The following is a 19,651-nucleotide window of genomic DNA, read 5'->3' as shown; positions in this document are numbered from 1 at the left end:
AGTCCTTACACTTTTCGTCGAAAAGTTGAACATGACGGAGATATTGAACAAAAACCATTGCTATAAAATCAATCAGGTCTTACGCTCGCACTTTTACCGCATACGTACTACCTTAAATATTGATTTTATCAAAAAAATTAAAGAAATCAAAACTGTACAAAATTTAATTGTCTTCATTTTTGAATAGACACATATCTATTGTAAAACTAATAATAACCGAGATAATTCAAAAATTCAACAATTATGTTCTAACTGTCAAAATTTCCCCCCATAACTCGGAAAATATCGATCGCACGAAAAAAATTATAATAAACGAAATTATAGAAAATCGAATTTTTAACAATTTCAGGGTGTAGACTTTTTGTAGAAAAGTTGAAAATGGCGGAGATATTGAGCAAAAACCGTTCTCGTTTAAAATCAAGATGGCGGCTCACGCAACGGTGAAATTCAATCAAGATTTTAAATTTATACTACTATTGACCCCCCTAAAATTAAAAAAGTAAAATTTAAGGCAGCTCGTAATGCAAGGTCAAATGCTATCCCGACTGGGCTAATATTAAAAAAAAAAAATAAACTCACCAGGATCCATTTCCGTATCCGACATCCTCTCACATATAGGTTTGCATTTGGAGTTATAAGGTACATCCTTCCAAATCAAATCTTCTCCATTGCTCTTTACAACTACGATCATAGGCATAGCGTATATTGGTTTACCATCGTTGTTTGGCAAATCCTTGATAAAATTCCTAAAACCTAGATTAGTTTTGTCGGGCCACTCAAATGCTTTATTTACCGCTGGCCTTCTAGCTCCAGTAAAATAACAGCTTGTATTATCTAAAACAGAAAAAGATAAATCTATTTTTAAACTTCCGTGACAAATCGTTTGTTATGAATCTTCGCCCCCATCAGTAGCTGCCTGATTTAGATGCCTGTTTTTAGTGTTGAAATTTGAGTCTTCAGTGTCAACTAATTATGCAATTTTCGGAGAATTTTGTCTCAGAGACCCATGTTGGACCCCGGTGGCGCCCAAAATCCCGACAGCCAAAATCCCGACAGCCAAAATCCCGACGGCCAAAACACCGACATGCAACAATCCTCGCATAAGTAAAAATTTCGATCACTACATGAATATTTATTGTTTCCTTTTCAAATGCAATGCCAAATCATATTATAGAGAATTGAAATTGAAAAATTATTACTTACTAATAAGTACGGGTACTAATTATTGTGTATTTTAAAAGAAAAAATTATTTAAACACTTCATTTTATAATATAAAAGCTATATTTACTGAAATGGAAGGTTGTAAGTGACATGATAATATCTATTATATGAAAGTAAACTTGAATTCAGAATTTGAATATACATATTGTTGTATAATTTTTATGGGAAAATTTTAGAAAATAAATTTATATCAGAGACCACGAGATCATAGATTTTCATCGCCCTGTATATGACCAAAAATTGTAAATATTATCATTTAGTTAGTAAACAGTGTTTTCGCGGAAAGTGAAATCGTTAAGGTGGTTTGCTAATGGGTCTCGGAACGGACTCAAACAATGGTGCGGGAAGATTGGAAAGTACATTATATTTCTCTCTGGAATCGACAATAGGACATTCGTTTAAGGCTTTTTGTTTAGCATTTTGAAACAATGAAAGTAATTTGGTATCTCCTAGAATTTAACAAAATGGAAAAGTTGTATACAAAATAAATTGGTTCTTAAGAAATGAAAATATGGATGTAGTGGGTAGAGAGGATGTTTGTCATTGGCGGAAAAAGGTAGATGGTGGGGATGAGAGTGTTGAGTCTGATTTTGAGGAAAGGAAAAATGGTCACTGTGTAATGAATATCTGGAGAGTACAGTCCAGTTTTTTTTAAGTGAGAAGTCGGTGTAAAATGGTGAAATTGGCCTTTGCGAGCAGAATCGTGGTGAAACGAAATCGTTGACCGAGTTGAGAAGTTAATTTTCATTGCAGTGTACTAATAGACAAGTAAGGATCTGTTTTTAGGTGGATGTGAGAGGTGGCATTCGGATTTTTGCGGGAAAAGTTAAGTAATAACTTCGTTAATAATAATTGACTTATGCTCCTTCTCAAATATGCCCGGAACGTTAATAAAAAAAAATAAAATGTTTAAAAATTTCAAAAAATTTCGTTTTTTTTTTTCTATTTTCTTTGCTTATAACTTTAAAACGATTCATTTTGGAACAAAGTCGTATAGAAATAAAACAAAGATAATTAAATTTTATATCAGATACGATTGGCTAAAAATGTCTTTATTTAACACCCTTGCTGCAAAATAGCAATAAATATAAAGTAAGGGGACAAAACAAGCATGTCTTTATTCAATGTTTTTCCATCACTTAGGTTACACTTGGAACCTTCTTAATTCGCTTAGAAAATTTTTGTAATGTTCTAAAACCGTCCACCAAATTTCATTAAAATTTACTTACTAGATTTTGCATAATAAATTCTGCAATCTAAACTTTTTTAAAAAATTAATTTTTTTTTAAATCTTGCACAAGAAAAACTAGAACATGCAAAGATTTGTCAATTTTTTACATATAAAGAAGCACCAGACCTATCTAATGCACTTTAAATAATTGAAACCGGATTATTTAAGCAGCCTCAGCAATGTTTTAAAATTATAAATAGTTTTTTGGCTTATAAACAAATTAGTGCTGTGTCCAGGAGGGGGTGCTCGGGCTCCTTTATTTAGATGGACTTACCCAAGTTTTTTTTTATGTATTTTGATCCGTAGAACACGAATTTTTTGGGTAACAGTTGATCCGGATATCGATAAGATTGTTATAAACAAAGAACTTGAGTAATTACATAACATCGATTTTTCGCAAAATTAAACATTTTTTTTTGTATTTCTTGGGCAATTCTAAGCAAAAAATGTTCTTACAAGTTTTTTCGTAGGATGCATAGTTTTCAAGATTAACGGGGTGGAACTTTCAAAAAATCGAAAAATTGCAATTTTTGAACGTGAATAACTTTTGATTAAAAAACAAAATAGCAATTCTGCTGACAGCATTTGAAAGTTTAAGTCAAATTATACCGGTGTTAATTATTTTCATTTCTAAAAATTAATTTTTTTATTATTAAACAAAGCGTTTTTTTTATAAGCCAAAAAAATGTTTATAATTTTAAAACATTGCTAAGGCCCCTAAAATTATCCGATTTTAATTCTGTAAAGTGTATTAGATAGGTAAAGTACCTCTTTATATTTAAAAAAAATAGCCAACTTCTAAATGGTCTACTTTTTGTTCAGAAAGATTAAATTTGAAATTTTTTAAAAACATTTATATTGCAAATTTATTATGCAAAATCTATCACGTCAATTTTAATGAAATCTGGTTGACCGTTAAAGAAAGTTATAAGAATTTTCTAAGCGAATTACTAAGGTTCTAAGTTCCACCAAAGTGGTTAACAAACATTGAATAACAACAGGCGTGTTTTGCCCCCTTATTTTGTATTTATTGCTATATTGCAAAAAAGTTAATACCTTAAGACAATTTTGACCAGTTACATATCATACAAAATTTAATTATCTTTATTTTATTTCTGTACGACTTTGTTCCAAAACGAACCGTTTTAAAGTTATAAGCAAAGAAAGCAGAAAAAAATCGATGTTTTTCGAAATTTTTAAATATTTTCATTTTTTTGTTAATGTTCCGGGCATATTTGAGAAGGAGCATAAGTCAATTATAATTATTGAAGTTGTCAACAAACTTTATCTGCAGAAATCCGAATGCCACCTCTCACATCCATAAATAAACGTTTTTTTTTTTACAGATTAGTCCTGATTTCTGGTCTATAAGTGATGTAAGGCAGGAATTCACTGGTCAACTGAGGTTTGCACCAGAAGATATCCTACAACTACCAATAGGAAAACTTGAGATTCTGAAGTCTTCGTTGAGTCTAAGGAAAAGACAAGGTATGGTACGGTTAGAGTGTAAGGAAAAAAAAGTATGGTACAAAGGCCTTATGACCAAGTGCCAGAGATTAACGAGTCTCGTTTGAGCTAAGTACAGGAAGAAGAAGAAGAAAAACTTGTACATATCTACATTCGGAAAAATTAAATAATACCCATGAACGATCACATCAATCACTTATTTTGTATTTGCTGTCTTTTTCTATAAATAACAAAATTACAGGGTCATTGAATAGAGGGATCAATAGATCCGCTATAGTAATAGATAGCAATAAAAGTTAATAACAAAAATTGTAGCCAACTTTGAGCTTCACATTACAAAATTAGTTAGAATTATACAGGGTATCCCATAACACAGAGGCAGACCAAACTTATGTTTTTTTTTAATGGAACACCCTATATTTTATTTTATATTCGAAAACCTGTTAACTTCTTCATCACAAAAATATAAAGGTTTGTTATATTATATAGGGTATTTACAAAGTTATAACCATTTTTATATGAAAATCGTAACAAGTTCAACTTCCTGTATAAATAAAAATAAGCAAAACAGCAATGGTTTATTAATGCCATATTTTTTATTTATTTTCAAAATTTTAAAAAATTATTGACATTGCTAATTTTCTTTATATCAAATACAGGGTGAGTCAAAACACAAGTACATTATTTTCTCAGTAATTTTAAATAGGACCCCCTGTATTTTATATCACTCTTGGAAATTACCAAAAATAAAATACAGGGTGTTTCATTTAAAATTACTGAGAAAATAATGTATTTGCGTTTTTTCTCACCCTGTATTTGAAATAAAAAAATATGGCATTAATAAACCATTACTGTTGTGCGTATTATTATTTATACATGGAGTTGAACTTGTTACGATTTTCATATAAGATTTGTTATAACTTTGTAAATACCCTGTATAACATAAAAAGCCTTTATATTTTTCTGATGGAGAAGTTAACAGAATTTCGAATATAAAATAAAATATAGGATGTTCCATTTAAAAACACATAAGTTTGGTCTGCCACTGTGTTACCGAACACCCTGTAACGTTCTAACTAATCTTATATCGTGAAGCTCAAAGTTGGCTACAATTTTTGTTATCACCTTTTATTGCTATCTATTACTATAGCGGATCTATTAAGCTTTACCCCACTAATCAATCACCTTGTATATATTGTATAAATAACATGGATATTCTTTCATTTTTTCGACTGTATATTGAGAAATATTATGCTGTTATTTACCTGTTTTCGACACGTGCTTGAAAATAGCATCGTTCTTTTCCTTCGACTTAATTGATAATAACTGCATTCCTAGTGCCGCGCATTTTAGCTCTCCTTGTTTCAGATTGGATTCCTTAAAAATGTCATCAATGCGTCATGTCATGTCCATAATAGTAGGTGCATTATGCAACGAGCACTTAGTGATAGTCATTTTGATGCGAGTATAACGGATCCGAAACGAGCCCGTGTAGCAAAGAGTTTCGTATATAATACGAGCTTCATAATGATAATTAAATGCAAGTTTTATACGCAAGTTCAACTATGATCATTCATACCAAAAAATGTATATCAAAAAATATATTCAAATTTCTTCATTTTGTAACGCAATAAATTAAGTAATTATTTGGTTAAATTAATTTTGTTGATACATTTTTTTTCAATATTACAATTATTAATAAAATGAACTTTTTCATGAATGAATAAAATGAGATAAATTAATATCCCTATCGCCTTCAGATATGTGCTTAAAAATATTTTAATTTTTAAATTAGTCAGTGTATTTACATAGGAATATTGAGAACTGTCAAAGCGTATGAATTTGACTTGAAATTGGTCTCTTTCATCAAATTATTACAATTACTGAATACACAGATAGTAATAATACACAGATAAAATAATCCTATTAATTAAAATAATAAATCATTTACGCGATTATACAAGTAACTGTTATCCAAAATATTCAAATACTGAACCAAAAATAGCCATCTCGTTCGTTGTTGAACCCATCGCTGAAAACTACTATTTACATCTAGTGCATAGCTTATGTGAATAAACTATAGGTACTCGTAGTATATTGTACTACTGTTCTTGCAATCGAATTTCTTTTCGAAAACTCGATTTTCAAAGTTACTCGAAGTTACTGGATTTTCAATTCCTTCCATAACATTGTTGATTAAAGATTTAAGTAAATTAATGTTGTAGGTACTATACCTTGGTACCATTAAACACATTTTTATTTTCTTGAATGTTAAAAAATATTTAGAAATTATTATTAACTTTAAAAAAATAAAAAAAAGTTATAACTTTTTAGATATTTGTTTTGTACTTTGCAATCAAGTCACTTTTGCAAATGTTTAAAATATGTTCAAGCACTAGCTAGATGAAGATTTGAACTTTGAGGTATCTATTCAATAATTATTCAGTCCAGATATATTTTTTAGCTTTAAAATTGACTCTACAATACTTTGGTTCAAATTGGATAGAACAAAATTTGAATGTGTCCTGTAAAAATTGGATGGTAATAATCGAATGAATGGATTTAATGAATTTTCGTTTAGAATTTCGAAAATGTCATTAAAAACTGCACCAAAGAAATGATTCTCAATATTTTATATTTTAAAATATATTAAAGTGATTGATCTAAATTGATTGGTGAAAAAAATAAGCACAGCAAAAAATATGACGTGTGACAGAAAAAAAGTCATACTCACTATCTCGTCCAAAAATGTTAACTTATATTTTGTAATGGCTTCATCTGAAAAATACAAACATAACGACTGATATATATGTGTACCAACCTTAAAACCTTATTAAAAATATTATTTAAAAAATAGTAAACTATATTGTTTGCGCTTGCTTTTAAATACATAATTAGATAAAACAATATTTTAAGGCTACAGACAGTAGATAACTTTTGTTTTGCATGTAGTGACTAAAAACAAGTTATCATATTACTTTATGGTAGGGGAGCCCAAGCGGAGATTTTTGCAGTTACTCGAGCGCGTCAGATTATCATATGGGGAGAAACCTGGTACCCTGCAGATGTACCTCTACCATATATTGGCTCTTAACACAGGGGAGTTCGTTAAGGGAGGCCCGAAAAAAAATCTATCCTTAAAAAAACTCGAAATTGTCAGATTAAGATAAGGTAAGTGAAGTACATGGAAAATAGTGTATTTTTAAGAAATCTGACGATTTGAGCCGGGCGTAAGGAAATGGGCGAGTCCCAAAATTTCACAAGAAAAAAGCGAATATTTCGCGAAATGAATGACAGATCGAAAAACTAAAAAATATGTGCTTAATATTTTTTAAAAATCTATCGAATGATACCAAACACGACTTCCCACGGAGAGGGGTGGGGGGTAAATTTAATATTTTAAATACGAATCCCGCGATATTTCGCGAAATGAAGATCAGATCGAAAAACTGTAAAATACACATATTTAATATTTTTAAAAAATCTATCGAATGGCACCAAACACGACCCCCCACGGAGGTGGGGTGGGGGGTTACTTTAAAATCTTAAATAGGAGCCCCCATTTTTTATTACAGATTTGGATTCCTTATGAAAAAATAAGTAACTTTTATTCGAAACATTTTTTCGAATTATGCATAGATGGCGTTATAATCGGAAAAAACGATTGTTAGAAATGGAAAATTAAATTAAAAAATGGCAAGCGCCCACTAAAATGGAAAATGTTACTTAACTTTTTTTGCTTTTAGGACCTACTCTTCACAACCCAATAGGTCTCCAAAGCGCTCGAGTGACTGCACATTTAGCATACTTTGCTCCCCTACCATTAAAACAGATAACAAATAACAAGATGAGCTGCAAGGAAAAAAGAAAACATACTTGATATCTCTTGACCTAGAAAAAGCCTAGTAGGTACTATAAAGTATCAAGACAGGAACTAAGGAAAATACAAGTGAAAAAGGAAGGGACAAGAAGGTACTAAGAATTATACAAGAGATATACAATAAGAACAACAATGCCGTAATTATTGATAATTTAACATCAGACAGGTTTACAATCAACGGAGGCTTTATATCTAGTATTTATTGACGAAATTACTAGGAAATCTACAACAAGGATTAAACAGGTAAATGTAGGGAATATAAATCTTCAAGGACTATTTGCTGACGATTTGATGCCATTGGCTAAAACTGAAAAAGAACTTCAGAATAATGTGGACTACTTACTAAAACCGGAATGAAGATGAATATTAACAAAACAAAAGTTATGCAGATAGAAGAAAAAAGAAAAGAAGTTAATATACACAGCGTCCATAAAGTGACGCATAAATTCATTATTCCGTAAACGACCAAATTAAAAAAAAACACCTAAACAAGTCGATTTTTATTTTTAAATCTCGATTTTTTGACAATATATCGTACTAGTGACGTCATCCATCTGGGCGTGATGACGTAATCGATAATTTTTTAAATAAGAATAGTGGTCGTGTGATAGCTCATTTTAAAGGGCATTCAATTCTCTATTCAGCAATATAAAGAGTAACATAATTGTTTATACAGGGCGTTCAAAATAAAAAAATTTAAATTAAATTACTTGAGACAGAAAGAAGAATATATGTAATTTATTTAATTCAAAATACGTTTTACTGTGAGAAATAAGAATGTATGTAATTTATTTAACTCAAAATACGTTTTACTGTTGTTAGAAAACAAGAAAAAATATTTATTTAACACCCAAATATTGTTTTTCGCTTAAAATCAATGTTAAAGCTGCCACCCACCTGCTTCTTGGCAGCTTGGACATATAAGCAAAGATCAAAATTAATGATTCAAATACATTTTTTTTCTGTTTTCTGACCCTTACCCTTTCAAATGAGCTATCCCATGACCCCTATTCACATTTAAAAAAATTATCAATTACGTCATCACGCCCAGATTGATGACGTCACTAGTATGATACGTATGCAAAAAAATTCTAATTTAAAAATAAAAATAGACCTGTTTCATACCATCACCTTGCTGAGCACAACCCTTAAGCTTTTAACAAAAATATTTGCCCATAAAATGAATGAAGAATACACAATTAGTGAGAAACAACAAGGTTTTTGGAAAAAGAGAAAGAACTAGAATATAATAAACCTGCATTTATGTGCTTTATATATCTGACTAAGGCCTTCGATTGTGTAAGATTGGAAGATGTGCTAAGATTGTTAAAGGAGAAAAATTAGCCCAACAACATGATAAGGATAATTAAAGACATTAATACGAAGAACAAAACCAGAATAAAAGTCGAGAATGAACTAACATCGGAAGTAGAAATCAACTCGGGAATCAGACAAGGGGATAGCTTGAGACCATGGCTTTTTAATTTAGTAATGGATAAAATCATAGAAAACATTAAAGGTAATGGAAAAGGATGTAAGATGACAGAAAATCAAATAAAAATCCTCTGTTATGCTGACGACGCCATCTTAATTTCCGATATCGAGGATAGCCTACAGCGAATGGCACAAACTTTCAATACAGTGGCGAAGAACTACAACATGAAAATATCAACAGCTAAGACAAAATCCCTGGTAGTGTCAAGGGAACCCATAAAATGCAAATTAGTAATTAACAACGAACTAATTGAACAAATCTCGAGATTCCAATATCTGGGAATCGAAATAAGTATGTAGTTATGGAGATTTTAAAGAGAGCGACAGAAAGCAAGCAAATAAAGCCAATTACGTGTCAGGATGTCTGATGGATGTCATCTGGAGAAACAAAGATATGAGGCTGGAAGGGAAAGTACGCATATACAAATCATGTATAAGACCGATAATGACGTACGCCATAGAAACAAGATGTGACAGCAAAAACCAAGAGGATATTGAGAGCATCAGAAATTAGAACGTTGAGGTCAATAACTGGGAAAACACTGAGAGACAGAATACCGAACGACAGAATAAGAGATATCTGTAACATACAAGATATAGTACGGTGGGGAAGACAGAGACGACCAGAGGGGAATCAGCATGTGACGAGAATGGACAGCGAGAGAATAGCCCGTATAGCCAGGGATTCGAAGCCAACAGGCAAGAGACCAATATGAAGGCCCTTTAAAAGGTGTCAAGATAGCTGGCAGTCAACATCACAGCTACGAAAAGAAGCTCAAAATCGGTTAAGAACAGGCCAAGAGGCCTAATATAAGAAGAAAAAGACCTGTTTCGGGATTTTTCTTCAAAGTAGCTGGTTTACGAAATAATTAATTTATGCGCTACTTTATAAACGCACTGTAGAAACTGGAGTAACAAATATATTAACAAAATAGTAACAAAAGATAAAAATTTTACATACTTAATTATTAGGTGTAATAATAGAAGAAACAGGATCTCTAGAAGCATAAAACAATAGCATAATTATTGCGAAAACGCTACAACTGTATCATAAAATGAACAAAAAATTGACCTGTACTGACTTTTGGCACTGAATGATGAGGACTGACCAAGGTGAAAAATACATCCTATAGAGATGCAGTATTTAGGGAGAGTTAAGGGGGTTAGCAAACTGGATACAGCAATGACTGAAGATATAAGGAACGAACTCACCCATTAAAGCTTATAGAACAGAAACAGCTGAGTTGGTGGAGTCATCCACACCGGATGAAAGATGCCATATTAGTGGTAAGTGTACGGTAAGTACAAACATTGAAAAACAAAAAAGAGAAAGATCAAGAGAGACATGGAATGAAGTAATCGACAAGATATTGGAGATAAGGTGAGTGGCATGGACAGACGTATAGACAGTGTCACACGAAAGTACAAATAATGGAAGATATTTGTTCACAAATAAATTATTCTTACCACCAATTATTCCTTACACCATTATACGGTAGAAAGGTTTTTGATGGTACGGTACCTTAGAATAGTACCATAGAAGACTATTTGGAATGAAAATTGTTGATTCACAAAACTAGTATATTTATAAAAACGATAGAGAACAGGGGAACTAAGAAAAATTTAAAAATTTTATTCCATGTAAAAATTTAACACAAATGTTAAAGCTTGATAATATCAACATAAAGTCAGAAAACGAAGAAAAATAAAAAAAAATACGAAAAAAAAATTTTAAGAAACGCTTTTCTTTAGTTACGAATGATTAAAATTAAAAATAATAAAATAAAATCAACCAAAAAGTAAAAAATAAAAAAATCTCACAAATTCGTTAAAAAATTGAAAAAAGTCTAACACATTCGTTAAAGAAAAGCGTGGGGCGCGTCTTCATCGAATAAACGGTTTTCGCCCCCACGCTTTTCTTAACGAATGTGTTAGACTTTTTTCAATTTTTTAACGAATTTGTGAGATTTTTTTATTTTTTACTTTTTGGTTGATAATTTTTAATATTTTTAATTTAGTTACTCGTAATTAAAGAAAAGCATTTCTTAATTTTTTTTTCCTATTTTTTTATTTTTTACTTTTTCATCTTACACTTTTCACACATTAAAATATATCGTCATGTTTATTAAAATATATGTATCAAACATATTATATGATGTACAAACATAAAAAATAGCCGATAACGTAAACAATTAGCGTAAGAAGTGAAATTATGTATAGTTCATATAATTAGCTACAATCTGTAAAAGTTTCTTCATTGTAAAAACAAGAGAATTTCATCGTTTTGAATTAAATTCATTTTTTTATTTAAACAATTAATAAACATAAAAAAAAATATATTGACTACTCGTGTATTGCTCCCATGAATGCATATGTCTGCAAATTTTCATTCATTTTCATTGAAGAAAAGGCAGTCAAATTAACGTCTAAAGATTTGACGCAAACGATTGAACTAAAAAAAGCGTTTAATAAAAATATAAATCATTTTTATCCAAACGTTGACCTTGTAAAGGATTGTACTGTTGTTTACACATAATATATATGTATAATAAAAATATATTATAAAAAGTACCTACCATCATCTTGAGTTTTCACTACATTACATAAACAAATTTGAAAAAAGACAAAAGTCACCAGCAGGTGACATTTTCTGCGGGCCATCATCTTTCTCTCTGCCCATGAAAACTTTTGAAACGTTTAAGGAAAGGAAACATATCCCATTAAAGTAATAATTGCCATCCAATTATTTTTAATTTTTGCTGATTATACCTTAACATTTATCCTAATTAGAACTACTAACAAAGGTATATTGTCATTATAGGTCTGGATCCCGCGTATGAAAAAAAAAGTTGATTAATGGCAAGCTGAAAATTTGTTAATAGCTTAAGGGTGTCTACTCGGACAAACTTTGATATATGGAAACACTGGAACAGGGGAAGTTTTAAATGTGGAAAAGGTTAAAAATTTGGAACGGTCAGACCACGAAAACGGCACATGTATTTTGTCCGACAGAACAGACTTAAACTCTCTGAACAGAGATTAAACTCTCATGCAAAAATCAGATTGCTATTTATCACCAAATGGGAGTTTTAATGAGTGGAACATGTAGAATATGTCAAATGACAGGAATTATGACAGGTGATAAATAGCAGTCTGATTTTTGCTGCATGAGAGTTTAAGCTCTGTTCGGACAGATTAAGTCTGTTCTGTGGACAAAATAAATGTGCCGTTTTCGTGGTCTGACCGTTCCAAATTTTTAACCTGTTCCACAATTTAAACGACCCCTGTTACAGTGTTCCCATATATCAAAGTTTATCCGACTAGACACCCTTAAGCTATTAACAAATTTTCAGCTTGCTATTAATAAACTTCTTTTCATACGCGGGATCCAGACCTATTAGTGTTCAGAAAAACAATATAATACAAAATGATAAATACAATATTATCTTCTAACAAAGGAAAACAATTATTTAAATGAAATATTTTGGGTTATTTAAAAAATTACTCTTAATGAGTGCTTTGTAAACTTGTAAATTCTCCTAATGTTTCAAACACTGTCGCAAACAAGCAAAAAAAAAAACAATCTGACTGATAATGTATTATTTTGCACTCATTATTTAGTAGGCGAATTAACGAAGCACTAAAAAGCTCAAAAAGAGGAATTTTGTGCAGTAAGATGAATCTCCAAAAATTAACAAGCATCTTCAGTACAATAGCCAAGAAATACAATATGTTAATATCAGCAGAAAAAACCAAATGTGTGACAACATCTAAATACCCACTGGTGTGAGTTTTTATTCAATCTCACCCCACCGTGGCAAAAATGGTTTAATTATTACCTTTTGCCTAATTGGACATAGGTGAATATTTTAGGACCACACCCGTATTTCCCGTCCTTCGATATAAACAAAATAGTGAACTTTTAGGAGAACTGGTTCGAATAATTTGATTTGGTCTGGTTTTAAAGGTGCTAATTAATACGATAGAAAGGGTTGTGTATTAGCGATAAATAAGGGTATCCGGCGAACAAAACATTTATTAACAAAAAAAACAACGAATTTAACAAATAAGCGGCTTAACGATAAATGATATTCTTAATAGCGAACGAGAGAGAGTAAGAGTCTTTTTAATCTATTAATTATTGCGGAGAGAGTATTTTTACGGCGAAGAGAGACGCACAAGCGAACAAACTGTTCAACTCGGAGAGCAGAAAGAGACTGCTGAAATTCTATTCAAATCTCTGCACTATTATCTTTGATAGTTTAGTTTACACCATTCGCCCTGAAAAGGGCCAAACACATGTTACACTTCTTTGGCAAAATTACCTGCTTTTACCCCGAAACTATAAAAAATGCAGATGTATATTTTATGAAACACACAACGCTACACTCAAGTTTTTCAGAGAATTAAATATTTTAAACACAATACAGATTGTCCCAACAGATTTACAGAGAGATATTTTTATAAAAGCAAATTAATGTAAATAACTGTTGTTTTCACAACATACTCCCCCGCGTTGAAGCACTGGCTTTAACATAAACCTAACCTAACATAAATCAACTTACAATGTTCTTAAGCGAAAACACTAAACTTAACTTAATTTTAACAGTCATTTGGTAGAGGACACAATTTATTAATAGAGCGCTTGAAGACTCCATCTTTAGTTTTGACCGATGCAACTCTTACTCGGCCATCCTTTCCGGGAAAGACATCAATCACTCTTGCTAGAGCCCAGTAAAGAGGAGGAGTGTTATCTTCAATCAACAAGACGAGATCGTTGGGCTCTAGGTTCTTATGAGGAAGAAACCATTTAGGGCGATTTTGGAGTCTGTTCAAGTAGTCAATTGACCATTTTTTCCAAAACATTTGCTGGAGTTTAGAGAGATGTTGCCATAAACTTAATCTATTTTCGGGAATGTGGATTACATCCCTTTCAGGAAATGACGTAAGAGATTGTCCAATCAAGAAATGTCCAGGGGTCAGATAGGTTAGATCAGAGGGATCATTTGAGAGGGAGCAAAGCGGTCGAGAGTTGAGCACAGCTTCAATTTGAGTGAGAACAGTGGTAAATTCTTCAAAAGTGAGCTTAATATCACCCATGAGTCTACGGATATGATGCTTTGCGCTCTTTATAGCGCTTTCCCAGATGCCACCATGATGAGGGGCTCGAGGAACTATGGTTTTCCAGCGAATATGCGATGATGCCAAAAAATCATTAATAGAGCGAGAGTTTTCTTTTTCTTTTAAAAACTTATAAAGTTCAAACAACTGATTACGAGCTCCCAAAAAGTTCGTGGCGTTGTCACTGAATATAGTCTGAGGGAGGCCTCTACGGCTAATAAAACGTTTTAGAGCGAGAAGAAACGTCTCTGTAGAAAGGCCGGACACGACTTCAATGTGAACAGCTCGAGTCGATAGACAAACGAAAAGAGCAATATAAGATTTTATCAAAGGAGCTTTGCGGAGTTTGGAAGCTTTGATCTGAAAGGGCCCGCCAAAATCTAATCCGACATGAGCGAATACTCGAGAGGATTGCAAACGTTCCTTTGGTAAATCTGCCATAATCTGAATAGCGGGTTTGGCATTAAACCTAAAACAAACCATACATTGGTGTATGACCTTTTTAACTTCACGTAGTCCATTTAAAGGCCAATATTTAAGTCGAATTTGAGATAAAGTATTTTGAGGACCAGAGTGACAAAGTCTGATATGTTCTCTCTGAAGAAAGAGACGTACTACACGATTTTTTGAGGGAAGGAGAAGAGGATATTTTTGATCAAATGTAACGTCTGAGTTACCAAGGCGACCTCCTACACGCAGCATTTCATTTTCATCCAAAAAGGGGTTTAAGCGTAAAATAGACTTATTGGATAGAGTTTTACCTTTTTTAATCTCAGAAATCTCAATCGAGAAAGAAGAATACTGAAGCATCTTAACAATCTTCAGTTCAGCGTTTTGAAGTTCGCTTACTTCAAGAGAATTTGATAACTTATGAGAAGGCGATTTGGCATTATTGGCAAACCTGAATATAAATGCTAAAGTTCTTACAAACCTTGAAAAATTAGAGAACCTATCAGAAAGAGAGGTGAAAAAATCTATTTGATCATTTCGAATGTGAAGAGTTACTTTCCTTTCTTCGGGTAACTTGGAGGTATAAACTTTTGGATTGTATTTCAACAAATCCAACCGAGATTGATTCAAAAATTGAGGACCATGAAACCACAAAGAAGATTTAAGTATTTCAGCGGGTAGCATTCCTCGGGAGAGTATGTCGGCAGGATTCTCTTTTGATCGTACGTGCCTCCAATGAGCGTTAGGAGAATTATCTAAAATTTGTGCAACCCTATTTGCTACAAATTGAGTCCAACGAGAGGGATGCGAACGAAGCCAAGCGAGAACAATTTCTGAATCCGACCACATATTTATAGAGTCTAAGCGAGAGAGTTTTTCTTCAATAATATTAGCAATCCTTGCTGTGAGCTTACTACACAATAGCGCACCCATGAGTTCCAATCTTGGGAGAGTCAAGGGTTTTAGCGGAGCGACACGACTCTTAGATGCTAAAAGTGAACAAGATACTTGTTCTGATCTATAAATCACACGTAGGTAGATGCAAGCTCCATAAGCCTTTAAACTTGCATCCGAGAATGCGTGAATCTCAACACTAGTGATTTCTTGACTTAAAAAGAGACACCGAGGTATATTTAAATCCTTAAAATTAGAGAGACTGCGAACAAAATTTAGCCACTCATGCAACGTATCTGCATCTATGCTATCGTTCCAATTAATTTTGGAAATCCAAATTTTTTGCATAATTAATTTAGCGACAACTGTAACTGGGTTAATTAGGCCTTGAGGATCAAATATTTGGGCAATCATTGACAGTACTTCTCTCTTGGTGTATGAGTCCTTTAGGGTAAAATTTGGGAGAGAGATTGAGAAGGTGTCAAGAATAGGATTCCAACATAAACCTAAAACCTTATTGGAGCCATTATCTGGAGCTATTACATAAGAAGTGTTCGAAGAGAGAGAAGAGATATTTTTTAAAAACAAGTTTGAGTTAGAACACCATTTATGGAGAGAGATACAAGCGGTTCCAAGCAAACTAGTTATTTCCTTATGAGCTTTAAGGAGAGTCTGTACATCATTAGCGCCATAGAGAATGTCATCAATGTAACAACTATTTTGAAGAGCATCACTGGCCAAAGGATACTTAGTCTGATGAGTTTGTGCCAGTTCCATTAAACAACGAGTACTCTGAAAGCTAGCGCTTTTAGTTCCATACGTGACGGTTTGCAATTCAAGACACTCAATGTCTTTTTCAGGGGAGTCACGCCAGAGAATGTTTAAAAGAGAGGTTTGAGCAGGATTTATTCTAACTTGTCTATACATTTTTTGTATATCCGTTGTAAAAACGAAGGAATACAATCTAAACCGTAGCAAAATGTCAAAAAGTTCCGGTTGAAGAGTAGGACCTTTGAGTAAAATATCATTGAGCGAATAACCACTAGAGCTTTTCATCGAACCATCAAAAACAACCCTAAGCTTTGTTGTTAAAGATTCTTCCTTAAACACACAGTGATGCGGTAGAAAATATTTACTTTCTAACTTTTCGTTGGTTAGAGAGAGAGGCACTATTTTCGCATGTTCGAGAAGAAGATATTCATTAATGAAAGATTTATATTGAGCGTATGTACTTTCGTTTTTTAAGAGCCTATGTTCTAATTTCATAAATCTTTTAAAGGCCATTTTAAAGGATTCACCTAACATTTTATTAGCGTTTTCAGAGACAAATGGAAGATTTACTTGAAAGCGACCTGAAGGTAACACAAGAGTAGTTTTGCTAAATATTTGTTCCGCTAATTCTTCATCGGGAGTTAATTTACTAACGAGGGGAACTTCTTCAATTTCGAAAAATTGTTGAAGCAACTTATCCAACTGATTTTCTTCGGGTTCGGATTGAACAAAGAGAGAAACATTTGATTGAGAGATAGCCAAATGTGAATTACGGTGAAAAACCTGAGGATTAATTGTACCAAAAATAACATAGCCTAAGTGAGTATTCTGAAGAATGGGAAGATTTTTTCCTAACCGTATAAATCCATCCGTCAATAATTCACTATAGATATCACCAGCTAGAAGCAAATCAACTTTACCCGGAACAGAATACGAGGGATCTGCGAGAGTGAGATCCTGTGGGACTTTTATTTTACTTCTATCTATAGTAGCTCTAGGAAGCCTACAAGTTATACTATCGAGTACAGCGAAAGAAGTTTTAAAACTTCTGTCATTTACATTATAGGGGAAAAATTCTAAGTTTAACATTTCGTTTGAGAGTGAGGTGTTTTCGGATATGGTTGATATCTGTAGCTGTTTAAAATAAGGGATGAGTTTTAACTTCTCAACCAAATCACGAGAGATAAACGAATGTTGACTCCCATTATCTAGGAGCGCTCTGGCATGCATGGGTCTGCCGTCTTTCGAATAAACGGTTACTAAAGCGGTAGCCAACAATACATCAGTTTTAACTGATAAAGCTGAGAGAGATGTGGCTGCCTGAGAATCTGGAGAATTTTGCATATCTAAAGGAGGTCTGGATGAGCTAGTAGAAGCTTCATTTTGGCTGCGATTATTAAAAGAATGCTGAGTAGATATGGGAGCGACAACACGAGAAGCACCTTGAGAATTTTGAGCATTGCGCTCACGAGAGAGAGCTTGCCTATTGATGTTCCTAGAAGAAGAGACATTTTCAGAGGTTCCATGGAGGGATGAGTGATGATGACCCCCACACAAAGTACATGATCGAGTAGAGCCGCAATCTTGAGAGAAATGTTTACTACCCAAACAATTAAAACACAGTTTCTTACCTTTTACAAAATTAAATTTTTCCTGTAAAGAGAGGCATTTAAAATCATTACACTGATAAACCTTATGAGCATTACTTCTGCAAAAAGTACAATTATTATCAGAGAAAGAGTGTGATGGTTGGTCAACTGATGAGAAGAAAGATGTTTTTGATTGAGACCTGTTATTAACCTTTTTATCATGATCTGAAACATTTAATTTTTCCTGAATATCACACTTTTTCTCGAGAAATTTAAAAAACTGTGAAAGGGTAGGTAAGGTCTTTGTCCCAATATCATATTCAAAGGCCCTATGTGTAGAAAAATCTAATTTTTGTAAAAATATTTCAATTAATAGTAAATCCCAATGCTCAATTGGTACGGACATATTTTTCAAAGCGAGCAGCGTCTGCTGAGCTAGAGTTAAAAATTCGCGTAACGCCTTTGAATTACTTTTAACTAGAGATGGAGCCTTTAACAATTTTTGAATGTGTAAGCTAATCACTCGCGATTTGTTTTCGTAACGATCTTTAAGAGTTTTTACAGCTATATCGAAATTTTCGTCGATAACTTCGATGTTGTCGATCAACTGGAGGGGTTCATTTCGCAGGAACGATTTAAGGTAAATAAATCGTTGCACATTATTGAGTTCTTCATTGTTCACTATTAGCGTCTCGAAGAGCTGGTAGAACGAGTTGAACTCAGAGAATGACCCGCAGAACGTTTGCATGGTGATCTCCGGAAGCCTAACCTTAGCAGTGGCCACAGTTGGCTGAGTGCTATTTGATCTGAGAGGAGGGGGGCCCAACAATAACTCGTCCATCTTACGCTGTAGGCCCGCGAGAATAGAGAAATATTTTTGCTCAGTTGTTACCCTGTCTTCTGCTTCAGTACCGGCTTCATCAATCTCGTCTATCTGATCCATTATTTCTTCATATTTTAAAAAACAGGTTTTTAATTCTGTTTGCCGAAATTGAAATTGTAGCGCATCCTTTTCCGTACTAGCCTTTTGTGAGAGCCAGTTTTCGATCCTTGTAATTTTAGCCTTTAAAGGCGTCCTTTTTTTCTTGAGGTCTTCCATTTCTATCCCGAATTCGATTGAACACACGGCGAGAGAGAGCCTATCGATACGCGGCAAAATCTAAATTACACTGGAGAGTTTTTTGTCAATTAACAAGCGCGGCGAGAGAATAAGAGTCTAAGTTTCACAGAGAGATACAGCGTCTACGTTAAATGTCTACAAAAGTGTTTTTGACCGTAAAATGTCTTTGAGCAGAGTTTACCTTGGATCAGCAATAAAAGTTTTAAAAAATGGAAAAATCTCACCAAATTAGTCCAATTGATAAAGCAACAGGTGGCAGCTACTAACCACACACAATAACTTCACTTTCTTTTACTTAGAGTTTATCGCGACGCGAACTAACAAGTCTTGTAGAGGTATTACACACAAAAATGTCCGAAAAAGCGGCACAAACGCGAAAACCAACCAAAAATCCGGGTCGATGTAGACCATC

General features: G+C 33.1%; 2 protein-coding genes across 5 annotated transcripts in view; both read right to left on the bottom strand.

Annotated features, from left to right (window-relative positions):
- LOC126886777 (uncharacterized transmembrane protein DDB_G0289901-like) overlaps positions 1 to 12,006 on the bottom strand; it is a 43,020-nt gene extending 31,014 nt beyond the window's left edge. For 3 of the 4 annotated variants that reach the window (XM_050653807.1, XM_050653809.1, XM_050653808.1), the window contains exons 1-4: positions 11,871 to 11,991; positions 6,655 to 6,698; positions 5,186 to 5,297; positions 580 to 834 (exon numbers count right to left, since the gene is read on the bottom strand). In XM_050653807.1, the coding sequence (XP_050509764.1) occupies positions 580 to 834; positions 5,186 to 5,297; positions 6,655 to 6,698; positions 11,871 to 11,958 (499 nt within the window). In that variant the 5' untranslated portion in view covers positions 11,959 to 11,991. Of the gene's footprint in view, positions 1 to 579; positions 835 to 5,185; positions 5,298 to 6,654; positions 6,699 to 11,870 lie in introns of all 4 variants that reach the window. The other variant, XM_050653806.1, reaches the window with a different exon arrangement.
- A 1,536-nt stretch (positions 12,007 to 13,542) lies between these two features.
- On the bottom strand, positions 13,543 to 19,218 carry LOC126886313 (uncharacterized). Its single transcript, XM_050653187.1, has 3 exons — positions 17,791 to 19,218; positions 17,101 to 17,664; positions 13,543 to 13,575 (listed from the first exon to the last, which is right to left on the bottom strand). The coding sequence occupies exons 1-3, from the start codon at positions 19,216 to 19,218 to the stop codon at positions 13,543 to 13,545; spliced, it is 2,025 nt and encodes a 674-aa protein (XP_050509144.1).
- Between the last annotated feature and the right edge of the window lie 433 nt (positions 19,219 to 19,651).

The sequence above is a fragment of the Diabrotica virgifera genome, chromosome 6, assembly GCF_917563875.1.
Source record: "Diabrotica virgifera virgifera chromosome 6, PGI_DIABVI_V3a".
Lineage (NCBI taxonomy): Eukaryota > Metazoa > Arthropoda > Insecta > Coleoptera > Chrysomelidae > Diabrotica > Diabrotica virgifera.
This window is presented reverse-complemented; position numbering and strand designations above follow the sequence as displayed.